The 20,663-nt window shown below is 40.4% G+C and overlaps 1 protein-coding gene across 2 annotated transcripts in view; it reads left to right on the top strand.

The window, feature by feature from the left end:
- LOC120246258 (programmed cell death 6 interacting protein) overlaps window positions 1-20,663 on the top strand; it is a 70,807-nt gene that overhangs the window by 2,855 nt on the left and 47,289 nt on the right. For both annotated transcript variants that reach the window (XM_039253730.1, XM_039253729.1), the window contains exons 2-4: window positions 13,197-13,251; window positions 15,215-15,284; window positions 19,400-19,527. In XM_039253730.1, coding sequence (XP_039109661.1) covers window positions 13,197-13,251; window positions 15,215-15,284; window positions 19,400-19,527 — 253 coding nt within the window. The remainder of the gene's footprint in view (window positions 1-13,196; window positions 13,252-15,214; window positions 15,285-19,399; window positions 19,528-20,663) is intronic.

Raw genomic sequence — 20,663 nt, 5'->3', positions numbered from 1 at the left:
GACCCTGAGATAAGAGTCACATGCTCTACCAACTGAGCCAGCCAGGCGCCCCTGGAATATCTTACTTTATTTTTATTTATGTTTTTAGAAGTTTATTTTTTTTTTTTGGTAGAGACAGCGCAGGTCGGGGAGGGGTAGAGATCAAGGGGGAGAGAGAGAATCCCAAGCTGGCTCGGTGCTGCCCATGCAGAGCCCGATGGGGGGCTCAAACTCAGGAACCTTTAGATCATGAATGACCTAAGCTGAAACTGAGTCAGATGCTTAACCGACTGAGTCACCCAGGTGCCCCTGGAATATCTTACTTTAATAATTATGCTTAGGTAATTGTGTATGCTGAATATTAATTTACATAGTTTTACCCTAATGAACTTTTTTTTAAAATTTATTTCTAGGAGAGAGAGAGACAGCGTGAGCAGGGGAGGGTCAGAGAGAGAGGGAGTCACAGACTCTGAAACAGGCTCCAGGCTCTGAGCTGGCAGTCAGCACATACCCTAATGAACTTTTATTTATTTATTTATTTATTTTTATTTATTTTATTTTTTTATTAAAATGTTTTATTTCTAGGAGAGAGAGAGAGAGAGAGACAGTGTGAGCAGGGGAGGGTCAGAGAGAGAGGGAGTCACAGACCGAAACAGGCTCCAGGCTCTGGGCTGGCAGTCAGCACAGAACCCGACGTGGGGCTCGAACCCATGAACCGTGAGATCATGACCTAAGCAAAAGTTGGATGCTTAACCGACTAAGCCACCCAGGCGCCCCCCTAATGAACTTTTAAATGAAATTTTTGAATTGAGAGGTTTGAGCTGATTTGTAAAGAATAGAAGCTGGCTTGGTAAGGACTGGTTCATAGCACCATGTAGAGGTCCGGTGATGGACTGGTCTTTTTATCACTACTAACTTGTAGAACTCTATTAAAATTTCCTAAGTATACGTTTATGACTATGGTATTGAGAATGGACATCCTCCTTTACAATGTGGCATTAGCTAAAAATTGATGAGAAGAGCCTTGGCAAACTGTAGGGTGATGTGGGGGCACTTTTTTTTTTGGTAGGTGGGGGAGGGAAACTTCAGATCTCTGTCTTTTGTGGCAATTAGTTTTGTTTTTGTTTCTTTGTTTATTTTTTAAGAGAGAAAGCTTCTGGTCTCTTTCCATGAAAAAGCCTGGTTGTCAGCTTTCTGAAATTTGATCAAGGGGAAATGGAGGTTGGGGATTTCAGTCTTTTATGCCATCTAGTTGAGTGTGACACCTTTATTAGGGTTGGATTCAGTTGCATGTAGCTCCAGTCATCAGGGAGTTAAATTATGATTTTGTTCCTGTGTAAAAAGTTGGTAGACAGGTAGTTCTGGTCCTCTGAGGCTGGCATAGTGGTTCTGGAAAGTTCCTCAGGCTCAGGTGTCTTCCAGCTCTCTGCTCTCTGAAACCTGGAGTCCTTGTTCTCAAGGCCCAGAGAGTAGTCATACCCAAGTTTCAGATGGTAGGAAAGAAGAGAGAAGGGCAGAGGGCTCAGTTTCCAGCATATTTCCTGGGAACTGCCCACAACACCCTGCTTATGTGTTACTGGCCTATAACGTATGTCCACATCACAGAAGGGTAGGAGAGAAAAAGCAGTTTTCATTAAGAACGGCCATATACCCAGCTGAAATCTGGGGTTCTGTTAAGGAAGGAGGGGAGAGAATGATGCAGGCACTTAACACTCCCAACCATAGCCTGTCCGTCCCCGTCCTCCCCACTTATTTGGGCTGATCCCCACCTTAGCTGTGTTTGATACCCCTGACATTGCCCTCAGAGTAGAGGAGCTGGGAGCCTAATGGTGTTTTTCAAAGATTTTCAACCGTACCTTCTCTCTCTGTCTCTGTCTCTCTCTTTTTAAATTTATTTCTGAGAGGGAGAGAGAGAGAGAGACAGCACAAGCAGAGGAGGGTCAGAGAGAGACACACACACAGAATCTGAAGCAGACTCCAGGCTCTGAGCTAGTTGTCAGCACAGAGCTTGATGCGGGGCTCAAACCCACGAACCATGAGATCATGTGACCTGAGCTGAAGTCGGACGCTTAACCGACTATGCCACCCAGGTGTCCCTACTGCACCTTCTCTTGCCAGACTCTTGCTTAATTCCTTTTCTGAGTGGTACCTCATAATTCAGATTCTTTCTGGCTTCGCTGGCATGATTTGGCTTTTACTTTGTTAGCTCCCTCTCCTCTAGGCAGTTGGATTTTCAGCTTTCTCTCTCTGCTTCATTCCTTCACTTCTCATGTTTTAGAAGATTTCCTGAAACCTCGTGTATGCCATTTCCCATTGTCTTTGTCCTTGTGCATTTATATCTTTAAATTTTTTTATTCCTTTTTTTTTTTTTTTAGTGGAATTTTGTGAGGGAATAGAGAAGGGTATTTGTTCAGATCTCTGGTTAACTGGAAGACGGTTGTTTATATTTTCATCTCTCACAGTGGTTTTATTAATTTACATTCCCATCAACAGCTATACGTGAGTTTTTTATTCCTCCGCATTCTTGTTGATACATGCTGGTTAATAATTTATTTTTATTTTTTTTTATTTTTTAGAGAGTGAGAGAGCGTACGCATGAATGGGGGAGGGGGCAGAGAGAAAGAGAGAAAGAGAATATCTTAAGCAGGCTCCATGCTCAGTGCAGAGCCTGCTGTAGGGCTCAATCCACGGCCCTCGAATCATGACCTGAGTCACAATCAAGAGTCGGATGCTCAACTGATTGAGCTGCCTGGTGCCCTGTTAGTAATTTCAATTATTGCTTTTTGCTAAACAGTGGATGAGAGATGGTATCTTGTTTTCCACTGCGTTGACCTGATTTCTCTGAGATAGAGCATCTTATGTTTACTGGTTACTTAATTTCTTTTTCTGTGAATGGACTCTTCTTTTTCTTTGCCCATTTTCTGGTTGCTTGTTTTTTCCTTAGTGATCTATGTGAGTTTTTTACATTTTCCGGTTATCCTTTTTTCATTATGCATATTTACATCTGTGTCTAACTTCTCAATTGTGTTCATGATACCTTTTGTCATACGGAAGTTCTTACAAAATGTTTTTTTTTTCATAATCGGTTGTTGTAATGTTTTTCTTACTCCTAATGTGAATGTGTTACATATGATTTTCTCCCCTTCATCAAATTTGCTATGGGTTTGAAGCTACCTCGTTCTTTTTTAAAACCAAGTCTATGGGGTTTTTTTGGTTTGTTTTCTGCCTTTGTCATTCATTTCCTTTTGTTTTCCTCTTTTTGTATTGAATTTTAGTTTTTTTCATCATTTTTTCCCCTCATTTATTTTAAGAGTGTATACTTTTGTTTTTGTTTTTGTTTTTTGAGTGTATGCTTTTCCTTAGTCTACTTTTGGCTGTATCAGTTGGTTTTGATAGTAATATTTTCATTGACATTTATTTATTTATTTTTTTTTAAAACATGATCCTTTAAATTTTTTTTAATGTTTATTCATTTTTGAGAGACAGAGACAGCACGTGCAGGGAGGGTCAGAGAGAGAGGGAGACACAGAATCCGAAGCAGCTCCAGGCTCCGAGCTGTCAGCACAGAGCCTGATGCGGGGCTTGAACCCACGAACCGTGAGATCATGACCTGAGCTGGAGTCGGATGCTTAACCGACTGAGCCACCCAGGCGCCCCGACATTTATTTTTAAATAGTTTGTAATTTTAGTTTTGTTTTCCCTAACTCAAGTCATAAACATTTTTGTAAAAATTCTAACTTTGCTATTCTCTTAGGGGCTGTTTAGTTTGTTGGGTTATGGTAGTATCATTTTCACTTGTAAATAAAGTTGATGGAATTAGTCTCTAATTTCTGAATTGTTTTAAAGCACTAGTGTTTTTTATATATGAGGAAAAGAAAATACTGCTGTTCCATTTTACTTCACAACTGTTGCTAACATTCAGATTGTTGGTTTGGGAGTGAGGATATTAAGATAATTTTAGTGCTGATGACATTACTACAGGTTTGTGACTCAAACAGTGTGGAGGAAGTGAAGATATGTAAGATCTGGCCCTTGGTCTCAAGGAGTATCTGTACTTGCCAGACCTTGATTTAGCTCAGTAATTTTATTCTGCAGAGAGGAATAGACCTAATTTAAAGGAAGACTTAAAATCTGATTTGGTTTTCTGTGTTTTGACTTCTAATGTTTGCTAAATAAAGAAGCTTATCAGGACTGTCTTCATTCTGTGTAAACTAAGGAGAGTCTTTTGAACACAGGAGGTTTAGGCCCACATAGTTTCCTTTGTGACAGAATTGAACTAAGATCCAGACCTCTTGACTCCCTGACTAGTTAGTTTCTATTATACTCTGCTGCAGAATGCTTCATTAATGACTCTTCATGGGATAAAATGGGTGAAGAAAGAAGTGTGAAAACAGGGTTCTGGAAGGATCTATTAACTCTGACCAACATGTGACCCTGCTCTTTGGATCGCCATGTGTCTCTGGCTGGCTGGTGGTTGGGAGCCACACAGCCCTAAGTCCTGACTGGAGCCCTGTAGGTCACACGAATTTGCATCGCACTGTCACTTTGGGTAGTGTGGCCTGGTTCTCAGTCTCCATGTGTTCCCCCTAAACTTTTTGTTTTAAATTGTTTTTTTTGAGGTTTATTTTTTGAGAGAGAGAGAGAAACGCACACACAGACAGGGGTAAGTGGGGGAGGGACTGAGAGAGAAGGAGACACAAAATCTGAAAACGCGCCCAAGCTCTGAGCTGGCAGCACAAACTGTGACATCTTGGCCTGAGCCGAAGTCGGTCAGTTAACTGACTGAGTTACCCGGGCGCCCCAAAACATTCCTTATTTCTTTTTATTTTTTTTTTATTATTTTTTTTATTTTTAAATATTTTTATTTATTTCTAGGAGAGAGAGAGACAGCATGAGCAGGGGAGGGTCAGAGAGAGAGGGAGACACAGACTCAGAAACAGGCTCCAGGCTCTGAGCTGGCAGTCAGCACAGAGCCCGACGTGGGGCTCGAACTCACGAACCGCGAGATCATGACCTAAGCGAAAGTCGGATGCTTAACCGACTAAGCCACCCAGGCGCCCCAAACATTCCTTATTTCTAAAATATTAAAAGCACATACAGATTCTTTGCAGCATTTTCCCCCAGAATACACTTTTCTTTTTGGCCTACTCTGGTGTAGCATACTGGCTTTCCTTCTTCCTGTTTGTGGAAAACTTGCAGCATTGGTCTACTTTGTTAGAGATATATCCTAAGCTAGAATCTGCTGATACAGTAAAGCATATTTAAATGATAGAGAGGTGGGTAGATTTTCTTGTTTCTGCCCTTGATCCCTGTCTAGACCTGACATTAGGCTGACTTATGAGGGATAGTATGAAGGAATTCTGTAGAAGGAGTAGTTCATTGTATTTGGTGCTGTAGGAACAGCATTTTGCCTGTAGTAACTGCAGGTAGCAATGGCTGCTTTCTTCGAAAGTCATTAGTTGGTTTCTGTTGGGGTTGACTCCGTATGAGTCCGATATTGATTTCCAACGATGATTCTCCCGTAGTTACTTTAAATTACATGACCTGTCCGAGACAGCTATTTCACTTTGAGGATTCCGTCACATAGCTTCCAGTCATTTCAGTCTGTGCTGTAAGTGTACTTTTCCCCTACACAACTTAACGTTTTGAGAGTTGAGCCCAAAAGCTTTGAATAGAGGATAGGTATAAACAAGAACATTCTGTTTAGCTTTTTTCTTTTTTCTCCTCCTAATCCATTTGCAGAGGAAGTAGCTTTATCTTCTACTACTGTCTTTCTTGCTTACTGTAGAGGAGTCGGCAGACTGAGGCCTGCTCAACTGCCTATTTTGGTACTGTTCATGGCCATTCTGAGTGGGTTGGGGCTGTGGAGCCTTGGAGACCTAGCTGCAGTGCTCCCCTCTGTCCCGTCATCCCGTTTATCCCCAGCGCTGGGGTGCTCCCCTCCATCCCATCATCCCGTTTATCCCCAGCGCCCACCTCCCTGGCCATTGGCTACACCTCACTGCTGCCCGGGACTAGCTGTGGTGCCGCCCGCACTTGGCAGTGATTATAGAATCTCAGGCAGGGAATTGGTGACTCAGCAGATTGCTTGTCTCCAGCAGCTGAGCCAGCGGCCCAGCTTGAGATGGCTGGGCTCTCCGGGGGAAGAGAAGGACGTGCTGGAATTTGGGTGTCCCTGCAGCAGAGAGTGAAGGTGACTGTGTTGTGTACTGCCCACCCCCTCCCCTGGGGCCCTCTCACTGGACCAGATACTCTTCCTTGGAGAGTGGATCTAGCTAATGACAGTTGGGCAGCTGTGTACCTAGTGTGCCCACCACCTGCGGTGGCCCAAGTCAGGTCAGAAGGATACAGGGCAGGCAAGAGTTTTCTTTCTTGTTATAGAAAGATCGATTCTCCTGTTTTCTCCTGTGCTTGCTCATAGTGTCCTTGATTTCGCCTTTTGCTTGGCAAAGCCTACAGCAGCCCTTCTCAGAAAGCTTCGGAATCCCTGCTCTGCAGCCACACCAGCCTTGTTGCTGGGCCTGTGTACCTTCAGGCACACCTGCCTTCTGTGGTCTCTGACCCTTGGTACTTGGCTATTATCTCCTTATGGGCTTGTTCTTTGGCAGTTCCTGTTGATTCACAAAACAGAGAATCTTGGGTTTTACTTTTCAGGGATGAGAAAAAAAAGTTATTTCTTAAAAATTTGTAAATTACTGATATGTTTGGGGCTAACAATAAAATAGCAAACAAACCCACTCTCTGCTCTCATGGAGCTTAGAATCCTATGAGGAAAAAGATGCCGTACATAATTCCATAAGTAAATGTGTTACATACTGTGCTAAGTTCTGTGAAGGATGAGTTCAGAGGCCTGAGAGATTATAAAGGGAGGGGAACTACTTTCAAATGGGAGTTAGGTTGACCTTGTCCCTTCTGCCACCACTGTGGAACACCCTCATTGTGCTACGACACGTCCTCACCGCGTTACTAGAACAGCTTCCTGACAGAGCTCTCTTCTTTTGCTTGCACAAGTTTTCCATGTAGTAGCCCTGGTCAATGAGTGTGAAAACAGATGAGCTCATGTTATTCTTTTGTCCAGACTCTGATGGCCCCCGTCTTCTTCTGTATAGTAGAAACTGAAACTCACAATTGTGCTCAAGGCATCATTACTTCCTTGATTTCATCTTCTACTGTTTTCTCCTGGGCTTGCTCTGTGACCAGATCGGCCTCCTTGCCATGGCGGGATATTTTCAGGCATACGCTTGCACCCGTGTTTTGGCAGTTGATCTTCCCTTGACTGGTAATGCTTTTATCTCACTTCTCTTCCTGCCTCATCACATCACCTCCTTCGTACCTTCTCTATTTGTGGTATTAAATTTTTAAATTTCTTCTGTGTAGTCAAGTTACCACATGTAGTGATTGAAGACCACAGTCTTCTCACCCTGTACAACACCTTACCCTTCTTTCTTTTTATCCATAGCACTTATTACTGTACTATGTTTACTTATGTATTTTGTCTCCCCCTCTAAAAAGTAAGCTTTACAAGGGCTCAAAAGTTTAAGTGTGTATTTACTGCTGAATTTCTATGTCCTAAAACTGTGTTTGGTGCATTGTAAGTTCTCAGTGTATATTTTTTGAGTGAGTGAATGAAAGAATGAATGATTGAATGAGGGGAGGCTTTTTTGACGGTATATCAGCCTGGACAAGAAAAGCAGGACATTGTGATAGGAAAAGTGTGCAGAGGAAAAAAACTAGGTGGAGGCCCTGAGCCAGGAGAGAGCATAGATAATGGATAGACTGTAGTGAATATTCTCAGATGAGGTTGGAGAGTTGAATGATGGCTGGATAATGCCAGACCTTGTCAAAAATTTTGGATTAAATTTTAAGCATAATAGGAATCCATTAAAGGGTTTCAACATTTAATAATTCAGAATTCATTTTTTTTTGGAGTTCAGTTTTTAAGTACAAGAATATTCTACATAATCACAGCACAACTTTCAAAATCGAGAAATTGATCGAATATTACCATTTAATCCATAAAATGCATTTACATTTTGCTAATTCTCCCTATAATGTTTTTTTAATAGGGCTCAGGATCTAATCCAGGATCCTGTGTTGCATTTAACTGGCTCTTTGGTCTCCTTCAGTCTGAACATTTCCTCAGTTTCTCCTTGTTTTTCACAGCCTTGACATTTTTAAGGAGTATAGGCTAGTTACTTTAACTATCTGACATAGCAAGATGTTTTAGGCTTGATTCTTGAATTTTCTCCGTCTCAGCCATGGAATCTGTCATTTCTCGAAGGAGTGTTGGCTCCTAAAGCAGAGAATTATTCATTTGGGATCTAGATGTGCTTATGCTACTGAGGTGTTATTGCTTCTAGGGCCCTCTGAGTGTATATGTGTAGGAAATACACTCTCACACACATTTATACCTGTATTTCTATTTCTCCACTATATATAAAGCATATATATGTGTGTGTGTGTGTGTATATATATATACACATATATATACATAAAACTTATTTTTGGGAGAGAGGGAAAATGTGTGGGAGGGAGCAGGGTAGGGGTAGAGAGGCAGAGACAGGGAGACACAGGATCCAAAGCAGGCCCTGCACTGACAGCGGGGCTCGAACCCATGAACCATGAGATCATGACCTGAGCCAAAGTCAGGCGTCCAGCTGAGCCACCCAGGTGCCCCTGGATTTCTCCATTATAGTAAAAACCACACTGATAATTCCAGTTTCAGGCAAAAACTACAGAATTTATTCTTTCCATTTCTCTTCCTATGTTTGTAATTCCTTTCTCTGATAGTTAGAAATTAGTGTCGTTATCTTCATTGTATTTACTTAATTGCTCAGTTCTTCCTGTTTGTAACCAAACCTATGGCCATGTCAGCCAAAAACTTGGTCTCACACATGTTTCCCCTCCCCTGAAAGATTGACCTCAGAAACAGTCATTGGAATGATAGCCCTGATGAAGGTGCGGAGGGGAGGGGAAGTAATGAGAGAAGGAGGAAAGATTCGAGGCCAGTTAGAAGGCTTCGCCTTGGATACCCCCAGTCCCTCATGTTCGCTCAAAGGTCTGCGTGATGAGGGAGAAGACTGCTTTGTATGTGATGATGGTTCTGGCTGCTGTGGGGAGAATAGATTGAAAAGAATGAGAAATGACTGCAGGAGACTTTTTGATTAGTCTACTTAAAGGGAGGTAGAAGTTTGTTTTTTAAATTTTAATTCCAGTTTAGTTAACGTACAGTGTTGTATTAGTTTCAAGTGTATGATGTAGTGACTCAGCATTTCTGTACATTACTCAGTGCTTATCAGGGTAAATGTACTCTCAATGGGGAAAAACTGAGAACTTTTCCCCTAAGGTCAGGAACACAGCAAGGATGGCGACTCTCACCACTTCTAATCAGCATAGTACTGGAAGTCCTAGCCACAACAGTCAGACAGCAAACAGATATAGAAGGCATCCACATTGGTAAGGAAGAAGTAAAACTTTAATTATTTGCAGATGACATGATACCAGAAAGAGAAATTAAAGAAACAATCCCATTTACAATTGCATCAAAAATCATAAGATATGTAGGAATCAACCTAACCAAAGAGATAAAGACCTGTACTCTGAAAAGTATTCTTTCTGATGAAAGAAATTGAAGATAACAAAAATGGAGACTTTCCATGTTCATGGATTGGAAGAATAAATATTGTTAAGGTACCTATACTACCCAAACCAGTCTACACATTTAATGCAATTCTCATCAAAATACCAGCAGCATTTTTTACAGAACTAGAACAAATAATCCTAAAATTTGTATGGAACCAGAAAAGACCCTAAATAAATAGCCAAAGCAGTCTTGAAAAAGAAAAGCAGGATTACAGTTCTGGATTTAAGTTATATTACAAATCTGTATTGATCAAAACAGTATGGTGCTGGCATTAAAATAGACACATAGAGGAATAGAACAGAATAGAAAACCCAGAAATGAACCCACAATTACATATGATTAATTAATCTTTGACAAAACAGGAAAGAATAATGGGGAAAGAAGTCTCTTCAAGTAAAGCTGGACCACTTATGCCATACACAAAAATAAACTCAAAATGGATTAAGGACCTAAACGTGGCCTTGAAACCATAACAATCCTAGGAGAGAACACAAGCTATAACTTCTCCGGCATTGGCTGTGGCAGCTTTTTTCTAGATAGGTCTCCTGAAGCAAGGGAAACAAAAGCAAAGATATTGGGACTACATTAAATAAAATGGTTCTATTTTATTTAATAAAATAATCAACAAAACTGAAAGGCAGTCTATGGAATGGGAGAAGGTACTTGTAAACGACATATCTGATGAGGGGTTAGTATCCAGATGTATAAAGAATTTTTACTCTCAACCCCCAAAACAAATAATCCAACTAAAAAATGGGCAGAAGGCATGAATATTCTTCCGAACAAGACATGAAGACCAACAGATACATGAAAAGACGATCAGCATCACTCATAATCAAGGAAATACAAATCAAAACCACAATGGGATATCACCTTCAGAATGGCTAAAATAAAAAACACAGAAATGGCAGGTATTGGTGAGGATATGGAGAAAAAGGAAACTTTTGGGCACTCTTGGTGGTAATGCAAACTGGGAAGACAATATGGAGGTTTCTCAAAAAATTAAAGATAGACCTACCATTTGATCCTGTAATTCCACTACTGGATATTTACACAAAGAAAATAAAAACACTAATTTGAAGTGATACACACACTCCTATATTTATTGCAGTATTACTTACAATAGCCAAGATCTGAAAAACAACCCAACTTTCCATAGATTGATGAATGGATAAGAAGATGTGGTGTTTTTGTTTTTTCACCTTTCAGCAAATTTATTTCCTTTTAATATGGGAGAATAACAAAACACAATTCCTTTGTGTATAGTCAAAAAACCTCAACTTTAGCTCCTGTCCAAATGTCTCAGGCCAAACCTAATACTTGAATAATGCTACTAATATTTGGTAAGAATAATTAACACTCAAGGTTTAAAAATTGGGTATATATTGGTATAAAGTGTTTTAAAATACATTTAGTTCTTATTTACCCTCTGGATGTAGAAAGGCATGTAATTTTACCAATAAAGGAGTTTCCCAACTCATAGTAACTTCTTTTTTTTAATCGTTTATTGTCAAGTTGGTTTCCATATAACACCCAGTGCTCATCCCCACAAGTGCCCTCCTCCGTGCCCATCACTCCCCTTCTCCCCCCACCCCCATCAGCCCTCAGTTTGTTCTCGGCATTCAAGAGTCTCATGGTTTGCCTCCCTCCCTCTCCCCCACTATTTCCCCTTCTTCTCCCCCATGGTCCTCCGTTAAGTTCCTCCTAATCCTCCTGTACATGCAAACATATGGTATCTGTCCTTCTCTGCCTGACTTATTTCACTCAGCATAACACCCTCAAGTTTCATCCATGCTGCTACACATGGCCAGATTTCCTTCTTTCTCATTGCCATGTAGTATTCCATCGTATAGATAAACCATATCAAGAAGATGTGGTGTTTGTATGCAATGGAATATTACTGGACCACTTTCTTCTACCATACACAAAAATAAACTCAAAATGGATTAAGGACCTAAATGTGAGACCTGACACCATAAAAATCCTAGAAGAGAGCATGGGCAGTAATTTAAGAAATTTAAGAAACAGAATAACAAATTTCACAAACAAAATAAACGAGGGGTGCCTGAGTGGCTCAGTTTAAGTGTCCGACTTTGGCTCAGGTCTCATAGTCTGTGAGTTCGAGCCCTGCCACGGACTCTCTGCCGTCAGTGCAGAGCCTGCCTCAGATGCTCTGTACCTCTCTCTCTCTGTTCCTCCTCCACTCACTGTCTGTCTCTCTCAAAAATAAAACATTAAGGAAAAAAAAATAAATGAAAAATAAAAAAAGAGACAAACTGAAAAGCCGACTCTTAACCATAGAGAACAAACTGATGGTTACCAGAGGGTAGTTAGGTGAGGAAATGGGTGAAGTAGGTGAAGGGGATTAAGAAAGAGTACACTTCATTTTTAATATTTACTTTAATTCTAGTTAACATACAGTGTTAGTTTCAGGTGTATGATATAACGATTCAGCATTTCTGTATATCACCTAGTGCTCATCACAACGAGTGCACTCCTTAATCCCCATCACCTATTTCACCCATTCCCCCTTCCCCCCATAACCATCAGTTTATTCTCTGTAATGAAGAATCTGTTTCATGGTTTCTCTCTCTTTTTTTCCTTTGCTCATTTGTTTTTTAAATTCCACATAGGAGTGAAATTACATGGTATTTGTCTTTCTCGGACTTATTTCATTTACCATTGTACATTCTAGCTCCACCCATGTCATTGTAAGTGGCAAGGTTTCATTCTTTTGTATGGCCGAGTAACATATACACACACTACATCTTTATCCATTCATCTATTGTTGGACACTTGGGCTGCTTCCATAATTTGGCTAATGTAAATAATGTTTAAATAGACATAGGAATGCATATATCTTTTCAAATTACTGCCCATGCTCTCTTCTAGGATTTTTATGGTTTCAGGTCTCACATTTAGGTCTTTAATGCATTTTGAGTTTTTTTTTTTGTGAATGGCATCAGACAGTGGTCCAGTGTCTTTCTTTTGTTGCTGTCCGGTTTTTCCAACACCATTTGTTGAAGAGATTGTCTTTTTCCCATTGCATATTCTTGCCTCCACTGTTAAAGATTAATTGAATAATCGTAAGTTTATTTCTGGGCAGGGTGGAAGCTTTGTTGAACTGTGTGACAATGGAGAGAGACAGAGTGGAGATGTCCAAAGCATAGGTGAAAGTTAGTAAACCTGTTCTTAAATAGCAGTTTGTCGGAGATGTCGATTTGCTCAATGGATATAAACAGTTACCTTAGTAAGAAAGAGTATTTTAAGAAATACTGTCCCGCGCAGATGTTAGTTTCCATTTAGCCAGTAACACGTGATACATATTTTCTTTGGTGGGGAGTATGAGTTTTTTGTCCACAATTTTTTTTAATGTGTACATTTCAAATTCTGATTTGCACATTAAAAGATATTGTTTATTAACTTTAAAATGGCTGATTGAATTTGATTTGTGGGCTGCTCCAAGTAAGCATGAATAATTCTTGTGTACTCGTAAACTAGTTGTATATATGTAAATATATATAATATAAATGCTTTGGTAATTATAAATTTTCTTCTTTTTTTTAAATTTTAGATACTATGATCAAATTTGTTCTATTGAACCCAAATTCCCATTCTCTGAAAATCAGGTAAGTCACTAATTTTAATTTGTTTTAAAGTTACATAATGATAATGGCAAACACCCATTCCTTCTCACACGTGATACCACTTTTTAAAATAAATGGTGTCTCTTCACTATTTTTATGTTTTTATAAGGCCTTTTGATACAGATTAGAAGCTTATAAACCCACCTGATGAGAATCTATGTCTTTTGGAGGAGCCGCTTGGAATTCTGTTCCTGTCCCTGTCATTCCTTAGTAACTTCTGGGCTTATGTGGACCATTGGACTGCATTTTTTTCCCCTGCATTTTATATCAACATGATCTGTTGATTGATTAACGTAATCTGTGCTGTCCTTCTTTTGTATTATACAGAATAAAGAAGGAAACTGAAGTATTAGTCTCAGCTTATATGTTTTAGAAATTGACATATTTGCATATAAAGTTGCAAGTGCTGTTAAGATTAAACGTTGCACAACAGGAACATCTGCTTTCCCTTAAAGGCTAGATGTTGAAAATGCTGATGATTTCTCACAGTTTTGTTTGAGAGACTTATTAAAAGTTCCCAATTTGTGTGACATTTCTAAGTTTTAAAGTATGTAGTTTATGAAAAATGCTCTAAACATTCTTGTAGTAAAGTTTTTACAGGTGACATACTATGTGGAGATTTGCTTTAAAATACTCGAAGAAAAGGTGTATGTGTAGGGTTGGGGGGCAGGGAATGTGGGGGCAGGTGAACCAAGACGTTCAAAAGGCTAAGGCTGTGGTGACTGCATGGGGCTCATCACGGTATTCTCTCTCGTTTTGTGTACATTGACAATTTCTCAAATCCAGAGTTATGCAATTTTTGTATGGGATTGCAATACATAATTTAAAAGATGGTAAGTTGTTTTTTAATCTTTATATGTGTAATATTTTAGAATCAGAGTGAAATATATCTTTTTATTAAGTAAACTTTCTATATACGTACAGCATATGTACAAAAGTGAGTATGTAATGTGAATAGTCTGAATCTTCACAAAGTGAATATACATGTGTAAGAGCAAGCCAAATCAAGAAATAACATTATCTCATTCTCCCAAAGGTAACCCTTCTTTTGTCGTCAGGGAATAATTTTTAATTTTATATTCAAGGAAACTTTTGCTTCTTTTGGCTTATTTGACAATCATTTATTAAGTGCCTATTCTGTTCAAGCCATTGTGTGTGGTAAAGATGAGTGAGATCGTGTTTTCTGGAGAGGACAATATATGTACAGTTACTGAGGCAGAATGACCATTGGAAATATCTTAGTATTTTACTTTTATTTATTTATTTATTTATTTACTTAAAAATTTTTTTTAATGTTTTATTTATTTCTAGGAGAGAGAGAGACAGCGTGAGCAGGGGAGGGTCAGAGAGAGAGGGAGACACAGAATTGGAAACAGGCTCCAGGGTCTAAGCTGGCTGTCAGCACAGAGCCTGACGCGGGGCTTGAACCCACGAACCGTGAGATCATGACCTAAGCGAAAGTCGGACGCTTAACCGACTGTCGGACGCTTAACCGACTAAGCCACCCAGGCACCCCAGTGTTTTACTTTTAAAAAAGAAAATTTTTGTGGTCCAGGAAAAGGGAAAGGAGTTAGTTGTCTATAGAAGATAATGTTTTGACAAACTTTAGTCCTTTTCCTCACTGTGGGTTTTTCTTTAAAAGAGACTTAATATTGGGGCGCCTGGGTAGATTAGTTGGTTAAGTGTCCAACTTCAACTCAGGTTACGACCTTGATGGTTTGTGAGTTCGAGTCCCACGTTGGGCTCTGTGCTGACAGCTCAGAGCCTGGAGCCTGCTTCAGATTATGTGTCTGTCTCTGTCTCTCTCTCTCTCTCTCTGTTCCTCCCCTGCTCGTGCTCTGTCTCTCTCTCTCTCTCGAAAATAAATAAAGATTAAAAAAAGACCTAATATTTAATGAGATACAGAAAGATAAGATAATTTTCTCTTTTCTCTCTTTCTATAAAGATCTGCTTAACATTTACCTGGAAGGATGCTTTTGATAAAGGTTCACTTTTTGGAGGATCTGTAAAATTGGGTATGTAATTACTTTTTTAAAAAATGATAAGACAGGGGCGCCTGGGTGGCTTAGTCGGTTAAGCGTCCGACTTTCACTTGGGTCATGATCTCGCAGTTCGTGGGTTCGAGCCCCGCGTCGGGCTGTGTGCTGACTGCCAGCTCAGAGCCTGGAGCCTGTTTGTCTGTGACTCCCTCTCTCTCTCTGACCCTCCCCTGCTCACGCTGTCTCTCTCTCTCTCCTAGAAATAAATAAAACATTAAAAAAATTAAAAAAAAAAATGATAAGACACTTGGTCTAAACACCTTGTATTATTTTAGGTTTTAAAAATTGCTCTCCTGACAACTTTTTGTAAATAATAAAAATTATTTTTTTTAATCTCAACTTTTAATGTAATTTCCAAATATTTGTAGAGAGCCTGCGCCTTGCCAGGCACTGTCCTAGTTATAACAGTGAATAAGACAGCTGTATTCAGTCAGTTTAGGAAGACAGCTGATCACTCTGAAATACAGCAGGTAGTCTAGGAGGATATGAACAAAGTAGTGAGCCCGTAGGTGAGGAAGACATGAATTCTGCTTTTTGAAAGCAAGCGATGTTCGGGTGAGGCTCTGAAGGATGAATTTGGTTTTCCCAGCTAAAAAATAATGTTACAGGTAGAACATTATAACCAAAGGTCAGAAGAATGACTTTTTTTTGATGTGCCAGCTTGGCAGGTTAACCACTGGGTGCGTTAACTTTCTTGTTTTTTGGAATGGGGAATAAATCGTACTGTGAAATACTGTTTATCTTATTTGGGCTCTTGTGAGGATTAAATGAGTGAAACGTGAAGTTCTTAGAAGAGTATGCAGTAAATATTAGCTGCAGTAATAGTAATATATTTTATAGTGAATAAGTACATGTAACATGATTTATAGTATATGCATTATAGAAAATCTGTCTAATACATAGTAAACAGTACAAATTATGTGTAATACATATTAATAAGAGTATTGTTAAGGCTTGAGACCATAGGTTGAACTGAGGGTTGTGAAGGATGAAGACACTAGAAAGTAGATTTTGAAGAGTTGCAAATCTACCATGAATTTGTACTCTTCTCTCTCACATGTTAATAGCTAACATTTATTGAGCACTTACTCCACCTAGGTAGTGTGGAAAGGGCTTTGCATATATTATCTTCCTGAATTTCCCAAAAGCCCAATGAAGAAAGGCACTGTTATTACCGTTTGAATACACAGGTTTAGAAAGATTGAGTGACTTTCTAGATCATAAGGTAAGGATTTGATGACATGGGATGTGGTTCCAGAAAGCCTGACTCCAGAGGCTAGAGAGCAACAGGCCAGTGAGGAGACTGGTGACAGATGAGATGAGACAGGGCGGCACATGTGGGCCAGAGGAGAAGACAGGGGTTTGAGTGACATTTTGAAGTAGAAACTGACTGGTTCTGCTGGCTGTCTCTCAGAAGGAAGAGTAGTGGTTGAAGTGACTCTAAGATTTATAACTAGGTTCAAGCTGTTGGATATTCCTTCCAAAAGGCAAATTGAGCTTGACTTTTGTATGTTACGTGTGGGTAGAACTTTTTCTTTGGTGTTTGGAAACATTTAAAACTCAAGGGTGGTAGTAACAGATTTAGGAACAGTTATTAAATGATAATAAATTTACAGCTTCTGGTAGCCTATAGATTGGGAAAAGTGTGAAAGCCAGAGCTGGTGATTCCACATTCAAGCGAGACAGAGGAAGAGGTTCCTGGGAATGAGGAGGAAAAAAAGCTTTCAGATCCCGGAGGGACCAGAGGGAAAAAGAGACACGGCATTGAGTGCCAGAGGAGCTTCAGAGGTCACACAGTCCAGCAGTTCCTGAACCTGGCTGCATGTTAGAATTACCTGGGGAAGGGGCTCTTGGGTGGCTCAGTTGGCTAAGCGTCCGACTTCGGCTCAGGTCATGATCTCATGGTTCGTGGGTTTGAGCCCCGCGTTGGGCTCTGTGCTGACAGCTAGCTCAGGGCCTGGAGCCTGCTTCAGATTCTGTGTCTCCCTTTCTCTCTGACCCTCCCCTGCTCACTTGCTCTCTCTCTCATTCTCTCAGAAATAAATTAAAAAAAAAAAAAAAAAAAAAGAATTACCTGGGGAAAATGTGAAAGGTCCACATGTAAAGATACAGAATGCCAGGTGTGCTAGGAGGAATTCTCAGGGTGGACCACTAGAATTAGTAGCCTTGAAAATACCTCCAGGTGATTTTAATATGCATTCAGGTAGGAACATCACTGGCAGAGTCATTGTGGCAGAGGTCAAGTCACATAAAGTTGGAGAAGTCGCTGGATTTGGTCATGAAAGAAGTTTCACTAGGGGTATGCTGAGGAAGCGGAATTACATCAGGTTGAGGGGTGGAGCAGAGGTGAGGAAATGGCAAACAGCAAAAGTGGGTTGCTCATTTTAGAAGATTTTAAGTAAAGAAGTAAGGACAAGATATTATGCTGAGAGGGAGACCAGGTCAAGAAAAGGATTTTTAAGGTGGAATTGGTAGGCTGAGAACAAGGAGCAGAGGCCACTAGAAGATACTTAAGTGAGACAGTTGCTTCTGGGAAGAGGTGGGAAGCAAAAGACAACATCAATAAAGAAGGACGTAGTTCCTGAAGTCACTTCCAGTAGCAAATATGGGGAATTAAATGTCCTTCAGCAATGCCTTGGTTAAATAAAGCGTGGGCTACCTGCTTATTGGAATATTGTGTAATTTTAGGATACTAAGAATGAGAGCACAAGTATACTTTTATTCAAGTGTAAAGCTTTGTTCTTTTTCTCAGTGGATATAAAAGTTATGTCTATACTGTATTGTGGTCTGTTCAAAGTGTGCACTAGCATTGTGCCTAAGAAGCCATGTATATAACTTAATTTAAAACTTTCTTGCTAAAAAAATGCCGAACATCATCTGAGCTTTCAGAGACTTGTGATCACTGACCACAGATCACCATAACAAATGTAATAATAATGATGAAAAGTTTTAAATACCCTGAGAATTACCAAAGTGTCACACAGAGATACAAAGTGAGCAAACGCTGTTGGAAAAAATGGTGCTGATAGATTTGCTTGATGCAGTTGCCACTAACCCTCAACTTGTCAAAAAATGCAATTATCTGCAAAGTTCAAAAAAGGGAAGCACAGTAAAATGAGGTAGGCCTGTAAATTTGTCTTTTTGGGATCCGTTGTATTTACTTTACTCAGCGTCATGTCCTCAGGGTTCCTCCATGGTGTAGCGCCTGACAGGATTCCCTCCCTGTTCACGGCGGAACGACCTTCCGGTGTGGACACCCCACGCTCTGTCTGCGTGTCCGTCCGTCGGTGCGCACTTGGGCTCCTGCCGCCTTTTGGCTGTGAACACGGGCCAACCGGTATCTCTCTGTGCCTGCCGCAGTGCTTTCGGGTCTGTACCCAGAAGTGGGAATGTCGGGTCCCACGGGAACTTTATTTCCCACAGGTTTTTGAGGAAGTGCCCTGGTGCTTTCCCCAGGACTGCAGTTTCCATTCCCGGCCAGCAGGTCACAGCAGCGCCGCTCTCTCCCCGTACTTTTCACCACTTGTTTCTTATTTCTGTTCCTGATAGTAGCTGTCTCCAGGGACGTGAGGTGTGTAGTTTCTTGGGCAGAGTTGTGTTGTAACTGCACAGCCTGCCAGCCTTCTGAGAGACGTACTGGGCTAAGGGTGTTGCACTGGGTTAGGTTTGTAATAGTGAAGAGCTGACTTACTGGCTTGAATATGGGGGAAGATATGCACACATATATATTCATTTATACAGAGTCTTAAATAAAAGTTTGAGAGGTGAGGGGAAAACAGTTTATTTGACTTTAAGTGAGAATTGACGTGAGAATGACTTTTTCATTTGGAACCTAATAGCATGGTGGAAGGAAAGGAAGGGATAGGAAAAGAAAAAATAACTCCTTGCTCTTTTGAATTTTAGATGATGGGATTTTTGTTGTGGAAGTAAATGCCTTGCCGGGCAGCCTTGGAAATAGGGGCACTATTACGGGTCTGGAAACTTGTTTCTGTGAGAGCTGGTGGGGTAGATTTGATAGTACTTATCTTTGGAACATTCATTTCCTTTAGAAAAAATAATCTGATAACTGTTTCCTTCCTAATTTTTTACAGCTCTTGCAAGCTTAGGATATGAAAAGAGCTGTGTGTTATTCAACTGTGCGGCCTTAGCCAGCCAGATTGCAGCGGAACAGAACCTGGATAATGATGAAGGATTGAAAATTGCTGCCAAGCATTACCAGGTACGCAGAACAGCAGCTACACAATAGTCAACGCTAACTGGGATTAAATTGAAAATAATTTGTGTTTAGATTTATAGATGTTTCTTTATACACAGATATTTTCTTGAAACGTAATGTACTGTTTAATGAACTGATTCACACTTTTGAAATCCTTAGATGAACTCTTTACCTATAGACCAGCTCTGGTTTTCCTCACTCTTGAATACCTATCCCCTAGGACAGTGCCTGGCACATGACAAAGGTTCAGTAGATGTTGGGAGAACAAGTGATTGAATGTTTGAGATGAAGTTCTTGATTAAATCCCTTTTAAATTATTGACCTCATTTAAGCATTTTGTACAGTTGGCCCTTGAGCAGCGTGGGGTTGGGGGTGCTAACCCCTCGCACAGACAGAAAGCACCCTGTAACATTTGACTCCCCTACTGCTTACAGCCTACTGTTGACTGGAAGCCTCACGGAGAGTATAAGCAGTTGAATAAATGTACTGACTGCGGGGCACCCGGGGGAGCTCGGGCAGTTAAGTGTCCAGCTCTTGAGTTCGACCCAGCTCACCATCCCACGGGTTGTGCGATCGGGCCCTGCCTTGGGCTCTGTGCTGACAGCACGGAGCCTGCTTGGGATTCTCTCTCTCCGCCCCTCCGCTGCTCACACTTGGCTCGCTCTCTCTCAAAATAAATAAATAAAAGTAATTTTTAAAAAATCTGTATTGTGTACATTATATGTATTATATATGATATTCGTACAATAAAATAAGCTGGGCAAAATAACGTTATTAAGAAATACGTAAGAGAGGGGCGCCTGGGTGGCTTAGTCGGTTAAGCGTCCGACTTTCGCTTAGGTCATGATCTCACGGTTCGTGAGTTCGAGCCCAGCGTCGGGCTCTGTGCTGACTGCCAGCTCAGAGCCTGGAGCCTGTTTCAGTCTGTGACCCCCTCTCTCTCTGACCCTCCCCTGCTCACGCTGTCTCTCTCTCTGTCTCCTAGAAATAAACAAACATTTAAAAAGAAAAAAAAAAAAAAGAAATAAGAGAAAATACATTTACAGTACTGCAGTATATTTATTGAAAAAAAAGGTCTGTGTATGACTTTTTTGTCATTCAAACCTCTTGTTCAAGGGTCAAATGTCCATTATTTACAT

Source organism: Hyaena hyaena, unplaced genomic scaffold, assembly GCF_003009895.1.
Source record: "Hyaena hyaena isolate Hyena2069 unplaced genomic scaffold, ASM300989v1 scaffold_459, whole genome shotgun sequence".
NCBI lineage: Eukaryota > Metazoa > Chordata > Mammalia > Carnivora > Hyaenidae > Hyaena > Hyaena hyaena.
Note: the sequence above shows the minus strand (reverse complement) of the source record. Positions and strands in the feature narration are given on the sequence as shown.